This window comes from Antrostomus carolinensis, unplaced genomic scaffold (genome assembly GCF_000700745.2).
Source record: "Antrostomus carolinensis isolate BGI_N321 unplaced genomic scaffold, ASM70074v2 scaffold10778, whole genome shotgun sequence".
Taxonomy (NCBI): Eukaryota; Metazoa; Chordata; class Aves; order Caprimulgiformes; family Caprimulgidae; genus Antrostomus; species Antrostomus carolinensis.
The window spans coordinates 25853-44019 of NW_010332287.1; the positions used below are offsets into that span (position 1 = coordinate 25853).

An 18167-nucleotide genomic window follows, 5' to 3' on the forward strand; every position below is an offset into this window, starting at 1 on the left:
TGCTTTCAAATATGATTGTGAACTACAGGAGCTACTCTTCACACCAACACAGATGCAGTATTTGTAAGAGCTGTTATGCAATTCTGCTCAGTGAAAGCCTATTTGCCAGAGATGGTTCTTACCTGGATGTATCTAAAAATCTTATGCCACTTGTCAACCCATCTTTGTGAAGAAAACATCAGTCTCTAGAAATTGTTACTAACATAAATAAACTTTGTTATTTTGCATGTTTACAGGCCCCCAGCACCCTGCCAGACTTTCTAAAAAGACAGAAAGTAAGCAATTATGAATAGCTTATTGGCATGGTATAACCCGAGTAGGCAGCTGAGCCCCACGCAGCTGCTCACTCACTCCCCTCAAGCAGGATGGGGTGGAAAATGAGAAGGGTAAAAGTGCAAAAACTCATGGGTTGAGATAAGGATGGTTTAATAGGTAAAGCGAAAGCTGCTTGTGCAAGCAAAACAAATCAGGGAATTCGTTCAGTACTTCCCATCCACAGGCAGGTGTTCAGCCATCTCCAGGAAGCAGAGCTCCATCGCTGGTAACAGTTACTTGGGAAGACCAATGCCGGAACTCCAAATGATGATCACCTTCCTCCCTGCAGTTTTTATTGCTGAGCATGATAGGACATGTCCCTCTTTAGGACAAGAGGGGATGGCCTTAAGATGCGCCAAGGGAGGTGTAGGTTGGATATTAGGTAAAAATTATTCACTGAAAGGGTTGTCAAGTAGTGGAACAGGCTGCCCATGGAAGTGGTGGAGTCACCACACTTGGAGGTATTTAAAGGACGTGTAGATGTGGTACTTGGGGACATGCTTTAGTGGTGAACTTGGTAATGCTAGGTTTACAGTTGGACTACATGATCAAAATGGTCTTTTCCAACCAAACTATTCTATGATTCTATGATGTCATATTGCATGGAATATCTCTTTGGCCAGTTGCAATCAGCTGCCCCAGCTGTGTCCCCTTCCAACCTCTTGTGCACCCCCGTCTGCTCATTGTTGGGGCAGTCTGAGGAGCAGAAAGGCCTTGACTCTATGTGAGCACTACTCAGCAACAGCTAAAACATCCCTGTGTTACCAACACTGTTTCTAGCACAAATCCAAAACGTAGCCCCATATAAGCTGCTATGAAGAAAATTAACTCTATTCCAGCCAAAACCAGTATACTTGTATACAAGCTCAATGTAATTGCTGCATCCTGTCAGTGAAGTATCTTTTATAGGCTTGTCTACCATGGAGGCCAATACCAAATCGTCAACTGAGTAGTTGTGAGAGGTTAGAGTAGTACTGTGAGTGACCCTTTTTGTTTGATGTACCAAATAGAAAGAATTGTTATACTTTTTAACATATATATAAACTGTTTTAGTAATATGTGATAGAATAAAGCAAGGCACACAGTAAAATTTGGGAGTAAGGTATTTTAGTACCCTCTGTGAAGGGACCCACTCTCAGAGGGACTTAAAGAAGAGGTCATAGCTGCTGTAGCTGTTTTCTGTTGGTTTTAAATTTTATTTTAATTTCTTTGTTGAAGAAATGATTGGAATTGATGTGTGGTTGTTTTGCTTACTGCCATGGTGCTCAGTAGGCCATGGTAGAGAACTGCATCTGATAAAAATAATGGGGATTGGTTGTTTCATGTCCAGTTTCTGATTATAACATCTTGGCAACTTTACTTTGAAAACTGATTAGTGCTCAGGAACTTGAAACACCTTTTTCAGTCCCACAGAAAGAGTACTTACTGCCTGCCTCAGAATCTTACGAGTTGTTCAGCCTGCAGCACAAAGTAACACTGACTTTTGCAAAAAAAAAAAAAAAAAAAAAAAAAGCACTCTTACAGTGTATTTTTGAGACTCTTACAGTGTATTTTTGAGTAGATATCAACCTCAGGAAATTATTACTTTGGCTAATATGACTGGTGTTTTTGATGTCTGCTATCCAGGGAGACCTGTGGTTGCCAGTCACCTAGAGCAGAAACCTTACTGACACATTCTTGAAGAAAGGAAGGTTCCTTAAATGCAGTGTTCCTGTTTCTTTAAGATACCATATCACTGTGAATCTCTTTGCCATTGGCACTAAACTGAAGAATTGAAGAAGGATCATAGCTCTTCCTGTAATATGTTCATACTTTATTATGGGAGCAGGAGGCATCCTGGCTAACTTGAATTTACTCAAATGATGTTGCTGCTTGAGAAGTTCCAGTCTTGCACTCCTAAAGTATCTGTGCACTTGTAATAACATCCAAACTGCCTATGTCTGAGTAAGGATCAGCCAGTGAAGGATTAAAAGAACTTGTTTTTCTGTAAGATGGATAGCTTAGCAGTGCTAGAGAAATGTGTCTCTGACTTGTTTCTTTTGTCAGCATGTCTGACTTTTTTGATTCTAACCTTTACAGTGAATTTCTTGGTCTTGTTTTTCTTAAATTCAGGATAATTTTGACACAATATTAGAGGTATTTATGCTAATTATATTTCATTACCTCTAAGATTAAAAAGATTCAGTCAACATGTTTATGTGTAGTTAAATAAGTCTAACTTTTTTCATTTCAGAGCCTAGTTTGCAATCTGGAAAGAATATTAGTGTATGAAAATAAAAATTGTGGTCAGAAATATAGCTAAAACTCAAGTAGTTTATTATACAAAACCTGAGACCAGGATTCTGTAATACCAACACTTGTGAAAACTGGAATGACTCTGGAAATTGCCATGCGATTCTCCAGTTAAAGTCACTACGTGTGTCCGGATAAAGGAAGAAGTGTGTAAAGAGTAGGAGATAATGCTTACTTTTGATGAATATAAGCCTGTGAATGCAAGCTTCACAATGTCTTCACAATGTTTGGAATTTTAATTGTAGTTTAAATATGTATATAGATTATTTGATCAAATGCACATTAGCTCCTCTGTGGGTTCTAGCTGAGAGAAATCAGACAGTGCAGACCCTGATTCTGTAACTGGTAAAGTTCATCTTGATTTTAATTATGGGAAAGATCAGGTCCTGAGTAAGAAGTATTACAAAAATGTAGTGTGATTTATTACTGTGTGTTCAGATACTCTGCAAATCAATTTAATGTTTCAGTGGCCTATTTAGCATTCTGCCAACTTGTTTGAACTGCTGGCTGCTGGCAAGCATTGTTAGCAGTGGTTATAGTGATCCATTGCTGGAAGTGATTTTATCATGTAATACCAGAATAAATAATGGTAGAAGTATATACTTTTTTTTTTAACACTTTTCTTGCTTATAGCTGCTATTAAACTTTATTCTGTATCAATTCATATTTACAAAGTGTGGTCAGCAATGATTTGTTTTTCTCTTTTAGGCAAATTACTGTAGTTTGGGAGTCTAAACCTTAAGAGATATGCGGTGATAAATATTACTGTGTATTGTGATCCTTCTTCACTAGCCTATATCCTCTGACTTTGGATTTTTACTTTGTTCTTTCTTCCTATCTATTTTCTAAAGCAACTTCCATTATTTTCTATGTGCTTTCAAAAGACTTCCATATTTTATGACCTTTCCAGGATGTCCTCTGACTCCTTTTCACTTCTGTGATATACTTCTCTGAAATGGGTTGAAAGGTAATGCAAACAGTATTCCAAATTAAGCCACGTCAATGACTTTTACGGGAACTTGTTACTCTCATTTTTTATTCTAACGGTTTTCATCCTATCTTTTACTTAATCTAACAGCTTCTTAGCTTCTTTAACTGTGCTAAATGCTGAGTAGACTTTCCGAGTGTTTACAAAAATTTGTGCATGTCTTTCTCGATTTTCTGCAGTTAATTTGGAATTTTAGGGTGTATTGATTACTTAATCTCTCTGATCTTACACTTCTTTTGAATTTGGACACTAAATGATACGTGCTGTTGTGTTCTCCAGTTAGGTAGTTTGTCTTGAAATTTTTCTTAGTTTCTTAGTTCTTTTTGGCCTTGCCTATTGTAATCACATTATATTCAGACTTTTAATTTCAATACTCCTTGCCCTTTCAGATCATTTGTAAATATATCAAAGCAACAGAGATGAGATTTTGAGGTACTATGCTGTTGACCTATTCTTTGAATTAAAATTGATCGTTTAATCTTACTTCTGCATTTTTCATTATTTTAAAAATTTTTCATCTCGCCTTCCAGTTACTTCACTTTTTGATAGTTTTTATGCAGGATTTTCTTCAGTTCCCTTTAGAATGCTGTCCCTGCATCACAGCTGTCAGCTTGCTTAGCAGTTGTAGGGCAGTGTGGGCAGTTTTCCTCTTTTGTTTTTGTAGTCTTGGTGGAAATCAAGGCTCTTAAATTTGTTTCATGTAAAAAAAGGAAAGTGTGGTGTTTTCCTATAACAAGCCTTTGTTCTGAGGTGCATTAAAATTGCTTTACAGGAACTGTTTGTTCTTTTGAGACAAGTTATAATGGAAGTAAAATCTTCATGATAATGGCAATAGGTAGCTAATACCAGAAATTCATCACCTGTACTGATAGAAATATATAATGTATGCTTTCTGTTTCACCTGGTTAAGTGATTTCCTTCTCATACCACATGACAGTGATGTAGAGTGTTGTGCACCTTGCAACCTGTTTTGTTTGTGTGAATGTAAATTAATCTAAAACTGCTAATGAAGAAAGTGTTTTTAGGAATATCAACATTTATGGGAAAAATTCAAGTAGAAGACTTTTTCCTACCCCTTAGTGAAGAAATTAATTTTTTTTTTCCTACTGTATCATTTTTTTTTTTTCCCCTCAGCCATTTGCTAGACTGCTAATTAAAGTCATACTTACATTATAGAAGAAGTCAACCCTTCAGCTGCCATCTGAGGAGGACTAGAATAACATGTGGTATTAATAGGTGTGAGAAAGACAGATTTGTGATGGCACAGACTTGAAGACTGTTCTTCAGTTGATAGTCTTTTCTTTATGTTCAGTGCCATCAGTGAGAAAATGATGAAGATTGCATGAAACTCAAAATACTGAGGCTGGGGTGCATCACACAGCACAGTCTGTGATTTGTTTACACATATTTGCTGCAGCTGGTAGTACTGTATTTTTCCATGAGATTGCACTCAGAAAGTTGTAGCTGATAGGTAATATGAGAAGAAAATTACAATCTATGCCTGTTACATGTCTGTCATTAGTATAATTCCAAGTATCATTTATGTGTTTCTCATGGGAGGTGGGACCTAAGAAAGTAGAGATGTTTGAAGTGTTAGGTTTCATGCTTGTTGTGATAGTTTCATGGGGCTAGCCCTTGGCTAGCAGCCAACACAGCCGTTGACCCACTTTACGTGGGCCTCGCCCTGGGTGGCCGGCCAACCCAGCCGTTGACCCACTTCCCCCCCGCCCCCAGGGGACAGGGGAGGGGATTGGGGGACAAGGATAAGGAGACTCATAGACTGAGATAAGAACAATTTAATAATAGAAATAAAAACCCCCTTAAAATAATACTAATATTAAACTAGTAGTGATAATAATAACAGTAACAAAATATACAAATGGGTGACACACAGTGCAACTGCTCCCCACCCGCTGACCAAGCCCAGCCCGTTCCCAGATAATGATCCCGGAGGAGAGGCAATCCCAAACTGAAACCACAGTCCTGGAAGAGCGAGAGCCTGAGCGAAAGCCAGAGAGAGCTAAAAGAGGAAGAGACCCTCACTAATATAGTGGACATGACAGGATACGATATGGAATATCCCATTGGCATACTGAAATGCCAATTTAGCTTATTAATTTAAATATTCTTCGCCCCCTTAGATCTTGTGCTTGTGGACTAACAGAACACAAAGTCCTTCACTTCCAGCGAAAAAAATGCAACCACTGGTATGTTATCAGTGTCTCTCTCATAGCAAATCCCAGGCTGAAAGCAAAACACAGCGCTATTCCAGCTACTAAAATGTCTGTTCCCAGCTCTGTTCCAGCTAAAAACCAGGACACTTGTGTTATAAATATTCCATGACATTTGGAATGTCACTTTGCAAATAAGTCTTTTCTCCATCACTAGATGGAAATCTTGGAAGCAAATAAAGGAAGTGTCTATCAAATAATCTTGTAGGAATGGCTCTTCAATTAGTGATGAAATCTCTTCATTATTATTTTCTGTTGTTTTACTGTGTTTAAGTATGCAAAACTCACTCAGGTTTTATTTGGGTTGTAATGCAGCAGAGGTCTCTAAAATTCAACTACTGTTTGTCTTAGTTCTGCTGTGGTGGATTTATTTTGCCATTTAAGGCATGTTTTGGAATATATTCTTGACTATGATACTTCTCTGGGGAGCATGGGAGAACCTCCTCTTCTCTGCCTGCTGAAACAATAATAAAAATTTTGGAGAAGCACCAGCGGTCATTGTAAAATTTTAATCTGATATCCCTCTATTTCTTCTGCCTTTCACCAAATCCATTCTCATACACAGCTGTAACAAAAGGCCCATGCACAGTCTATAATGAGGCCTAACAGTGTCTTGTGGGAGTGTTTTCCTGATGATTGTTGTAGTTATTATTATCTCTTTCTGTAATTATGGCCAGTTTTTCTTCTCATAATGCTGATAAATCTGCTATTCGGAGTGCAAGTGAAGTCCTTATCCCCTCCTTTGACCTTGCCTACTGTCTGCAAGTTCATTTTTACATGAGGAATTGATGTCAGTAAAAAATTTTCTTCACAAATGACATATGCCCACGAGATGACAGTACAGTGGATTGATTAAGTGAAGATGGCTGTGAAGTACATTAAGCCACTAGCAGAGAAAGAAGTTGACTCCTATTTTGATTAATTAACGTGTGAGGTATGAAACAAAGTCTTGTGCTTAACTATACCAATACCTATTCAGAGGTCCAAGTAGAAGTTGTAATGTTGGCAGGCTGTTTAAGTGCAAGTGAACTGGTAGCATGAGTAGTTTGGATATCTGGCTGAAATTACATGAACCTGCCAGGGTAGCTATTTTGAAATTCTCTCATGTATACCTGTTCAAGAAACGTAGTAGAGAATAAAAATAAATCTTTACTAATTCGGATCTGCTTTACATTTTCCTTTATGGAGAGGGACTACCTTGGAATATTTCCAAATAGATGGATTCACTTTGTGTGTATTTCTATTAGGAATGAGTTAAAGCATTCTGAATTTATTTGGACCGAATACTGTATGAAGTTAAAAGAATCAGAGGAGAAGATTATAAAGGATGAAAAACACCTTGAGGAGTTAGTGAAGCAAAAAGCAGAAATCCAGGAAGATGTAAAATGTTGGAACAGCAAAGTGAGTCTTGAATATTTATAAACAAGCAAGTAAATTAGTATCTTTCATTGAAAAGTACATGAATGCCTGAATATTTTGTATGTTTAAGAGTTAAGATCCTCTGTAAAAGTAAAAATACAAGTACTGATTAAAAAATAAGAAGTGGTAGATTCTGTAGAACTCTCATGATCATTCTTCTGTTGTAATATTATTTTTCAGCTTTATTTATTAAAAAATATAATCATCTTACATTCCTTTAAGTGATCTGGATATTTTTAGCTATTGGATGCATATTTGCTTAATATTGCTTATCTTCTTAAATCATCTGGATGAAAGTGTGCACTTAGTGGGACAGCATGTGTCCTGTTGAGTTAGTAGATTTTTTGACCCGAGTTGGCACATGATGCACTCTTACAGCATGCAGAGTGATACTCTATTTTACTTAAAATTCCTCTGTTTTCTGCTATATCTGTCTAGCATTCGTTTTGAAATCTTGTTGTACTTGACAGTTTAAAATCTGAACTGAGTTCCTCACGCTGCCTGACAAGGAGTTTTCAATTAATTGACAGCTCCATATGTGGAACCAGTAGAAAATGCCTAAAATAGGATTTAAATGGCCACAACAGAACTTATTTTTTTGTAGGTATAAGTATGTATATATATGTGTATGTATATATGTATAAATAAAGTATGAAATTCATTCTCTTGTACATGCCCAGTACTGTTGTGGTTTGTGCATCTAGATAGCTAGGTCCTGCTGAGGATCCAGTGGAATCCAGAATCTAGGTGGAGTGTTTCTGAGAAGCTGAATCTACCAAGCATGCCCAGAACTTAACAAAAAAACCCAAAGCACACTTCCTGCAAAAGTAAAGAAGCAGTCATATTAGACAGCAACCAATGGGCTTGTTCTTGCTGTTTGTTTCCAACTGTTTGTTTCCAACAGTTTTCTTCCTGTTACTGGCACCAGCAATTGCTATCAACTGATAACTAGAAAACCACTATTTTCAAATAGAGCCAATACTTATCAGCAGACATTTTCCTGAATTTGTTTCCAGCTGGGTTTGCCTGACCCAGCTTAATACTTAGGTATTAAGATCAACACCAGGGAAAGGGAGAAATGTGCAATGGGGATAAGGTAGAGCATGGAACTGCTCCATTTGGTGACCACCTTTGGTTTGATTAGTTTGTGCTAAAGGTGAACCAGAGTTAGATTTAGCATAAAGCTGTTCTGTTATTATCAATTTCCTTCAAAAGCGTGACTAAACCAACTAAGTGAATAAATCTTTACAAATAATAGTGGATTTTCAGAAAGCTCAAAGTGATTCTTCTGTTCATCATATAAATGTTACAGGGACAGTGGAGTTATTTTGGCAGTTGGGAAAATATTAGGGTTACTTTCATTGACTCCAGTAGGGTTTGAATTGGGTCCATTGAATCCAAATTGTAACGTGACAGTTGTCACTTATATCAACAAGTTTGAAGACAGAATTAGTGACATGGACTAATATTTTCCTGCTTTTTTGTTTTTTTGGCTTTTTTTTTTCCTTTTTTCATTCAAGCTGGTTTTTAAATTTTATATATGACTTTTGGGACTGTTAAAACTTTGACACTGTAAGGACAACTCTTGAGTATTCTTTTTTCCACGTTACTCAGATTTGCATTACAAAAGCTATCTGTATGCATTAAATCAATTTTCTGTACCTACATGGGCTTTACTCTTCAAAGATTAGAAGAAACCCATCTTAGAAAACTTATCTCATACGTAACTATTCCTCCTTTATTCTTTTGTCTTCATTAATTACCTGCACAGTGTGGCAGTATTTCAGGTCATTCCTGTTAAAATGTGTGCTCTAAAAACATTGAAAGAAGAAAAAAATATTCTGACTCATATTTTTCCCGTGTACTAGCAATTTAAAAACTGGGATATTTTGCTCATATTTGATTTGTTGTGAATTTTTTATCCTGTAGATGTAGCCAATTTCTTTGTCTTTCTCACACTTCCCCTGAAGTATGTTTTTTTGAAATAGTCATAGAATACTTTAAATATTGAAAGACTTAACAATTTGCTTTTTTATCTCCTTTTTTTCTAGATTATTAAAGTTGCTTCTTTGCAGGATTTCCTCACACATCATGTTTTATAATCCCTAGCCATTCAGGTTAGGACCTTCAGTCCCCAACTAGTTAGAAAGGTAAAGCCATTCAAGGACAATCAGCAGAATCCTAGAGAAGTACAACAGAGCTGTGACATTCATGACAAGATAACAAGACAAAGCTTGTATCCCTCCTTAGCTGCTGGCACATAGACACGAAGTACTTATGTAAAATCTGCTCTTCATCAGATTCTTGAGGCAGCAGTAGGAAATGACATGCCATTTAGAGTGCCTGTGTCCCAATTTTGTCCTGATCTTCCCACATGTATTCTCTTACCTTATGCTAATATCCTTATCAGCCCTGATCCTGCTTGGACACATTTGTTGTCTGGTCATATTCCAGTTAGACCCCTGTCTCTATGGAGATTGTATAGGTAAGTTCTGACAGGATACATATGTTGTTTCAGCCTCTGCAGAGGAAAGGGAGGTGAAGGAAACAAAGTTCATTAGGCTCAGGGTGAGCAGACATGCCTTTGACTGTCTAAAGCCACTTGAGGTGTCTTATCCTGTAAATGCCTGCTTCCCTAACATCCTCATTTTCCCTTAAGCTCCAGTGATTGATCCATCATTGAACCTCTGTAGGAATCTGTATTAAGTCAATATGTATATTGAGATATGAAGGAAAGTCTTGAGGCCAAGAGGAATTTAAGGTGTTCTACTTATTTATACCACATATGTCATGTATGAATTAGCAGGCTGTGAGTGTGTGCTTACTGATACTGTGAAGTCTAAAGATTCTGCTAGGATACATAGCAATGGCAATGTGCATATGAATAATATAGCATGAAATATCTCTAGTTGCTGTTTAGTAGCCTTCCTTTTAAATTTATTTTTAAATATATTGTCTAATTATTGCAAAGAAATATATGAGTTATTTGTATTACTTACTTTCAAAAATATTTTCTAGATAGAAGATTTGAATAATAAAATAACTGCGCAAGGAGATGAAAGAGTAAAAATATCAGATGCTTCTTCTGAAGTGATTAAAGCTATCAAAGAATTAGTAAGTTTTTTATTGTTTTTATAGCAATGAAGTAAAAATGCTTGCATACTTGCATTTTCTGTGTTGGCCTGAAATAATATCAGCTTATGCTAAAGGTGTCTTAATGTTTTAATGTTCATTAGAAATCCACCAGGGAAAGTGATCTACAGAATACAAAGCAAAAGCTTCTCAAGATTAATGAAGAATTGGACATTTTGAAATGTGAAAATGAAGAACTTGAGGGAGAAAATGAAGAGTTTTTGCAAGAATTCAGAAATAGGTAATGCCTGCAGTATAGAGGAAGAATGTGTTATTTTTTAACTGAAAGCATGCCTATAAAAGTGAACCTTGCTTTTATTTTAAGTCTGTCTGTATTTAACATTTCAGTAATTAAAAATCACTTCAGGGTGAAATTTATCATAGAGCTTTTTTACCCTTCACTTGAAAGGAAAAGACCTAAAATTCTGCAGAAGACAAAATACAGACTTCGACAATTAAAATTAAAAATGTGGAAGATTCTGAAAGTCTCTGTGTGTTAACAGAAACCTCAGTCCCCAAATAATTTTGGTAAAAACTTTTATGAATTTAATTTGTATTTTTTTTAATATATGATTATTATAAACATAGAATCTGAAATACAGTTTTTCTCTCTTTTCTTTAAATTCTTCTAAGACATTATGTACTCTTCTTTGTACCTCCTGAGTTTATTGATTCCAAATAGCTATACTTTAAACTATATTGTACATGATATTTTCAGTGCATTTATAATATAACAGGAAATAAAGTAATTTTTTAGTTCCTTCTTCCTTTGGACACTACGTGTATGCTGGTTTTATGTATCTGACAGGTTATCTTCTTTATCCCTTCAGTAACTTTGGATTTCATCGTCTGGTTTCGGCCAAGTCAACTGAAAAGTTCTTGAAAACAGTTAGATTCTTATAAGTTTTGTAGAAATTGATGACTAAGTGGAATACAAACATCCTGTTAGGATGAAAACATTCCTTACTAGACCCCAAAAATTCCATACAAGAGTTATAGGAAAAGAGAGGAGATAAAAAGATGAAAGAGAGGAGGAGGTATGTTCATACTCCTTAATAATGCTCCAAGTTGGAGCTCACACCTTACCTACTGAAGTAAATCAAGGATGGGACACAAATGGGTAAGAAATCAGGCTTCGTTAGTTCTGATGTTGATGGAACTACTTATTGGGATTGTTAGAACATTCTAGAATTAGTGTTTTAGCTTTACAAATTTATTATTTTTAATTTTATTGATTTTTTTTGTAGATTAAAACTTTTATTTCATCATACATGTAAGACAATGGAAAGAGATCTTGTGCATGTTGGCAGTATTAACTGATAGGCTGAAAGGAAATTCTGATTTGTAAGAATATGTACAGGCAAATGCAGAACATCAGGAGAGAGAGAGAGGAGTTCTCAGAAAACAGATTTGGGAAGCATTATTACTTGAGACCATCTTGTACACTAAAACTTCACAGGCATCCTAGAAAGGCTGGACAAGATTACAGGAGAATGTGATTCTTAAAACCAAGACATTGTCTCATGTTAGTCTAAGAACTGAAGTGTTTGTTTTGACTAATTGTGTACTAAGAAAGTCCTGACATTTTACTTCAACAGGACTAAGAAGTGAGTGACTGTCCACCTCCTACTAGGCTTCAAGAAGGTAGAGAATTGTCTTCTAACACTCTTCCTAGAAAGCTTAGTTGTGTATCTTTCCTATTTTGAACATGCAGTACATGCAAGAAATACATTTCATGATCACCTGACATTTTAGGGTAGTTCTGTTTTGAAAGTGATGGAGTTGTGTGGTCTGAATAGTTTAAATTGGTATTGTCAGAGGTTATAGGATTCAGAAACTCTGTAACTAACCAGAAACCATTACCAAAAGTGTAAGGAAATTACTTGTTCAGGATCAGAATTTACAACTGAAGTTTCATCTGGTAGTCAGAATATCCTTGAATATCCTCTCTTTGCTGGGTAGAGAAGTAATTGTAATTACCGCTGATCCCATCGAAGTATTTGGTCATTGGTCTCAAGGCATCACATACTCTACCTTCACAAATTCCTCATTTGCCACTGATTCTTCATAGTGTAAGTTTCCTGACTTTCTTCATCAGTCTTTCTGTAACTGGTAATCCACTTAGAGTTATAACTCTCATAAGTCATGGTTATGTCACAGCCCTGGTTACTACTCACACTGGTGTTGTTGGTCTCTGTCTCATTGCTAACCTCACTGTGTGCAGGAAGTGTAATCAGTGTATGTGATAGAGACAGACCTGTGAAAGTCTAAAGAATAGTTCTATTATTACTGTCTAATGAGATGGCTCCTAACTAAATGGACTTGGAAGTACTAGAGTATGTCTGCTTTCATATTGCCTTCCTTCAGCCAAAAAATCTGTTGCTCTTGTTATCATCTTTGATCATTATCATCTACAGGAGATTTGGGCCATTTGCGTGTGTGCTCTTGGCTGTATTTTTCCTAACATGCTTGTAGTAGATCTTGATCATCTCTAGTGTTTTAATTCACAGGGAACAAAATCTTTTAGATCTATGGCAAGATTCTTTTGTCTCAGCAGCCAAAAAAAAGGGGCTAGAAATCCTTTGTATTTAAGGACTAAATTGATGACTGACTATGCAGCACTTTGCATCCTGAGACAGCCCAAGGTGATTTGATTATTGAGAAATTGTAGGGAAGCACCAGTGGTGTAGTGGTATCATGCAAGATTCCCATTCTTGTGACCCGGGTTCGATTCCCGGCTGGTGCAGGGAAAACTTCCATCTCCCATCCTGTGCAGCAGCTAGAGCCCTACAACTTCTAAATAATCATATCACCCTGAGCTGCCCAAAAAAATCTGTGGTCAGATGGTGAAAGTAGTCCCTCCTGTTTCATCTAGAGCTCAGTTTTTTGATAAGGCTATTACACCTCCTGCAATATCTTTGAAAAATGCTTGTATGCGAATTTATGTAAATCAGTCAGTCATAGCTCTAAACATGGGGGTCTTAGAGGTGTGTGACATTGCGGAAGCCTCTAGGTCATATTTTGCATTTTGGAAAAATCATATTGCAGCTTCAGTTCTATTGGGACTGAGTTCCTGTCTCCGTCAGTTTGGTCAACTGCTTGGGAATCACAGTAATTTGAGTATAGCTATGGGCAATCTCTTAATAGAGAAAAGGTGCCTGTACTACATACAACATAACTGGTATATATTAGATATAGTTCATCAAGATGCATAGAGGCAATGTTTTCTGTTCTCTTGCTTTGTTCTTCTTTCTTACTTGAATTTTGTGAAGGGAAATTAAATTGCTGTGGGTTTGCACTGTCTTACAGGTTTTTCAAGGACTATATAGAAGATATTGCTGACTGTAAGACTGTATGTTTAGGAACCAGCAGTTCACGTGCACTGAAAGTGGAATGTGCAGAGGGAGAGAGAGTGTGTGTGTATGAAATGATCCATGAAGTATAGTCCTTGTGCAGTTAGAAATCTTTGGGTTTTGTAAGGTAAATTATGTTTCCTTCCTTTAACTAAGCAAATGACTCCCTGTATTAAAGGAGCTGATCTTTGAAAAAAAAATATTCTGGACACTTAATTCAGCTAGGGAAATTTGTGATTAGTGCTGACCTGTTGTGGATTTGCAGATTAAGTATCAGAAACAGTGTTGTATATCCTGTGAAGATCCTTACAATACCATTTAGATTTATGATTCTAATTCAGCAGATATTCAGTGGTAGTAAACAGTTTAATTTTCAGTTATTCCATTCTTCTACAAAGAAACATTCCATTGAGGAATATTAAGTTCTAATGATATAGAGGTTGCATTCTGTCAGTCAAAGCAGTATCTTTTTTATCTGTAAGTTTTTTGTATTTGATCAATTTGGTTTTTACTGTGTAACCCAATAGTCTAATCAAATGGTATTTTAAGTTCACTTCTGTTAAACAGTTCACTTCTACTGAAAGTTTGTTTTTATGCAAATATAGCTGTATGACTAACCTGTACCACTGTACTGGTATGAAGTACACTAGACATGGCCATTTATTATAAGATAGATGAACTGGGACTGTGAGACCAATTTCAGCACTTTCAGATAAAAGGGCTGTTTTTGCCACTTTCTTCTCTTCCAAAATTGATAGTTTTATATTATATTTGGGAAGAGGGGCCCAAGAAAGCTGGTTAATATTCAAGGATCTTGAATATTAATATCAACCTCCTTCAAGCTCAAGAGCAGTTCATTCCAATGAGTAGGAAGTCAGGCAAAAATGCCAGGAGGCCTGCATGGATGAACAAGGAGCTCCTGGCAAAACTCAGACACAAAAAGAAAGCATACAGGAGGTGGAAGCAGGGACAGGTAACTTGGGAGGAATACAGAGACACTGAGCATGCAGAGATGCAGTTAGGAAAGCCAAAGCCCAAATGGAATTGACTCTGGCAAGAGATATCAAAGGCAACAAGAAAGGCTTCTATAAGTGTATGGATCACAAAAGGAAGACTAGGAAAAATGTGGGCCCTTTGCTGAATGAGGCAGGGAACCTGATGACACAGGACATGGAAAAGACTGAAGTACTGAATGCCTATTTTGCTAGTCTTTACTAAAAAGAGACAGCCTTCAGAAATCACAGGTCCCAGAGACCAGGGGAAAAGCCTGGAGCAAGGAAGATGTTCCCTTGGTGGAAGAGGATCAGGTCAGAGAATATTTAAGCAAGCCAGACGTACATAAGTCCATGGGCCTGATGCGATGCACACATGAATGCTGAGGAAGCTTGCTGATGTAATTGCGAGAACACTCTTGACAATCTTTGAGTGACTGGGAGAAGTGCCTGAAGGCTAGAGGAATGTTGATGTACAGGCTGGATAAGTAGACAGTGAGGTGGATTGAAAACTTTCTGGTGGTAATCAGGCACAAAGTAGGAGACCAGTAACTAATGGTTTACTCCAGGGATCAGTACTGGGTCCAGTCCTGTTTAACATCTTAATTAATGATCTGGATGGTGGAGAAGAATGTACCCTCAGAAAGTTTGCTGATGGCACCAAACTGGAAGGAGTGGCTTATACACTGGAGGGCCGTGCTGCCATCCAGGCTGGATAAATGGGTGGAAAAGAACCTCATGAAGTTCACCAAGGAGGATTGCAAAGTCCTGCACCTGGGGAGGAACAACACTAGGCACCTATATATGCTGGGGGCCACCTAGCTGGAAAACAGCTTGACAGAAAAGGCTCTGGAGGTCCTGGTGGATACCAAGTTGAACATGAGCCAGCAACATGCCTTTGCCACAAAAAAGGCAAATGACATTCTGGGCTGCATTAGGAGGAATGTTGCCATCAGGTGAAGGGAGGTGATCCTTCCCCTCTACTCATCACAGATGAGACCACACATGCAGTATTGTGTCCAGTTCTGTGTACTCCAGTACAAGAAAGACATGGACATACTGGAGAGAGTCCAGCAAAGGGCCATGAAGATGATGAAGGGACTGGAGCATCTGTCCTATGAGAAAAGACTGAGACAGCTGGGGCTGTTCAGCCTGGAGAAGAGAAGGCTCACAGGGGGATCTCATCAATGTATATAGGTACCTGAAGGGAGGGTAAAGGGGATGGAGGCAGGCTCTTATCATTGGTGCCCATACATATAATTGTTTGATATCAATGAACTATCAGGGCTTATACTAATGAATAAAGAGATTTAAAATTTTTGAGGAAGAGACCAGTGTTTTCAGCAAAATGAGTTTTACTTTAGTTAATATACTTTATAAAAAGAAATGTAAAATTGGCTGTTTTATTTCAACAGTTCAAGAAGAAAGGAGGTGTATCAGTCAGAAGTTGAAACTGTCTGCAAAAGCATATATGAGATTGAACAGCAAATAGAAAAACTAAATGCAGATCTCGCTAACGCTGAATTGTCCTACATTGAAAAAAAAACAAAGTATGAAGACTTAAAAAAAACCAAAACTGCAGAGGAGATCTCTTACACGGTACATTTTTTATTTAAATACATTTTTTAGAGGGGAAAAATAGAAAATAATGATCTTTTTATCAGAGAATTATTGGGCAAGCAACCTAATACTAAAAAAAAAAATAATTTAAAACTTATGGTTTTAACTGTCTATTTTAAAACACTTGAAAAATATCAAATAACCATAGTCTCTGAAAGAGAAAATAAATTGGTTACTAAATGGTCTTAGGTAATGGCAGACTAAAAAGTAAAGTTAACACATTAAATATTCTCAACCATAGAAAGATTTCATTATTCCTAGGTGATTTAAAATGAATACTAACAAATAAAAATATCATTCCGTATGTAACTTAATTATTAGGTGAATTAGTAAATCAATATAGTTTATTTGATGCTAAGTGTAACTATAGCAAATGAAATACTACAGTAGAATAATTATTTAATTATAATTTGTCTGTCATTAGTTATCTAGAATTGAAATTTTATATAGAAGCCTTACCATGACTATGAAGGCTTACAAGATTTACAAGACTTTCGTTTTTCACTTTACATAATTCTTAATGGATAACCTTGTACATATGCATACAGCTTTAAGGATCAGTGTTATTGCAGGGCGTAAGATTCAGCATTCAGAAACATGGAAAGAAAATAATATGGGGGATTTTCAAGGGTCTTTTTTGTACCAGGGAGATATAAATAGTTTTGCATATTCTTCCCTAGAGATCTTCTGCTGTATGTAAAGTATAGATTACCTATAAGGAAAGACTTTCACAGTTTTATTTTCTTTAATCGTTTTAGGATTTTCTAACTTGTAATCAAGAGAATTAAGAACATAAATAGTATTTCCCTGGTTATAGTATGCATTGGTGTATTAGACACTCCACACGCTTCCTGCCTTCCTTTTCACCTACCTGCTTGCCAAAGGTAAAGGTGTATCCAAGTACCAACTCTGCTTCCAAAAAGCAAAGAGGAATTATTGGATGTGATTTAAGACAAGGCCAGTTAAAAAGCCTATAGAGCCAAGGTAAAAAATAATAATACATGAGCTAGAGAACTTCAGAGCTGTTTTCAGAATTAATAGGAGTGAGTCAGTTTTGTGTTTGTTAAGGCCTTTTGTAGTGGCAGGTTGTCTTCTCTTGGATCACATTTATATTCCTGGCAATATCTGAATTTGCACCATGTAGTTTTGTCCTATAAATTGTGTTTTTTGGTAGATTATGCTGTTTTATAGCCATATGTTTTAATACTAAATTTCTGTGACTTTTCTGTCTCGTTTGTGTTTAAATTTGCCCAGCACCATTTTCTCTGCATTCTCAGTGTTGTGTGCTGAGGCATTTACACAAATGGATGTTCAACTGTACAATCAAGGGAACTGATTAGTGTTCTTCTTATGGTTTAAATATTTAAGGCATGCTAAATATTAGTCTAAGAAATTAAGCTTTTAGAAGGTATTCAGGCAAAGCCTCTGCTTATTTGCTGTACTGTATCCTATCTTTTGTGTGTCTTAATTTATATTTTGCCTTTAAGTGTTAAAAATGAATTTAGAATTGACAAATTTTTCTTTGATTCATATTACAGTCACATTTTGGATTTTTGATATCCACAACATTCTGTGACAAGAACTTCAAGAGCTTTGTCATATGTTGTGTGAAAAATTACTTTGCTTCTTCATTTTCTTCCTAGCATATACTATCTTCATATAATGCCCTGGTTCTTACTTTCAAAGATGTATTGGTCAGTCATTCTGTATTAGCTTCCCACATTTCACACATGCCTTTATAAGTTTTTATCATATTCTTCCTCTTTTTCCTTTATTTAATGAATGGGAACTGTCCTACGTCTGTCATCCACTTCTGTTTAATTCT

The 18167-nt window shown here is 36.6% G+C and overlaps 1 protein-coding gene and 1 non-coding gene across 2 annotated transcripts in view; both read left to right on the forward strand.

Annotated features, from left to right (window-relative positions):
- Window positions 1-18167, forward strand: part of CCDC178 (coiled-coil domain containing 178) — a gene marked incomplete at its 3' end in the record, with an annotated part of 46019 nt that overhangs the window by 14631 nt on the left and 13221 nt on the right. Inside the window, exons 8-11 of the mRNA XM_029086343.1 lie at window positions 7074-7227; window positions 10264-10359; window positions 10482-10618; window positions 16138-16321. Of these exons, the coding sequence (XP_028942176.1) occupies window positions 7074-7227; window positions 10264-10359; window positions 10482-10618; window positions 16138-16321 (571 nt within the window). The remainder of the gene's footprint in view (window positions 1-7073; window positions 7228-10263; window positions 10360-10481; window positions 10619-16137; window positions 16322-18167) is intronic.
- TRNAG-CCC (transfer RNA glycine (anticodon CCC)) lies at window positions 13053-13123 on the forward strand. Its single transcript has one exon. It is a non-coding gene; the product is annotated as a tRNA-Gly (tRNA).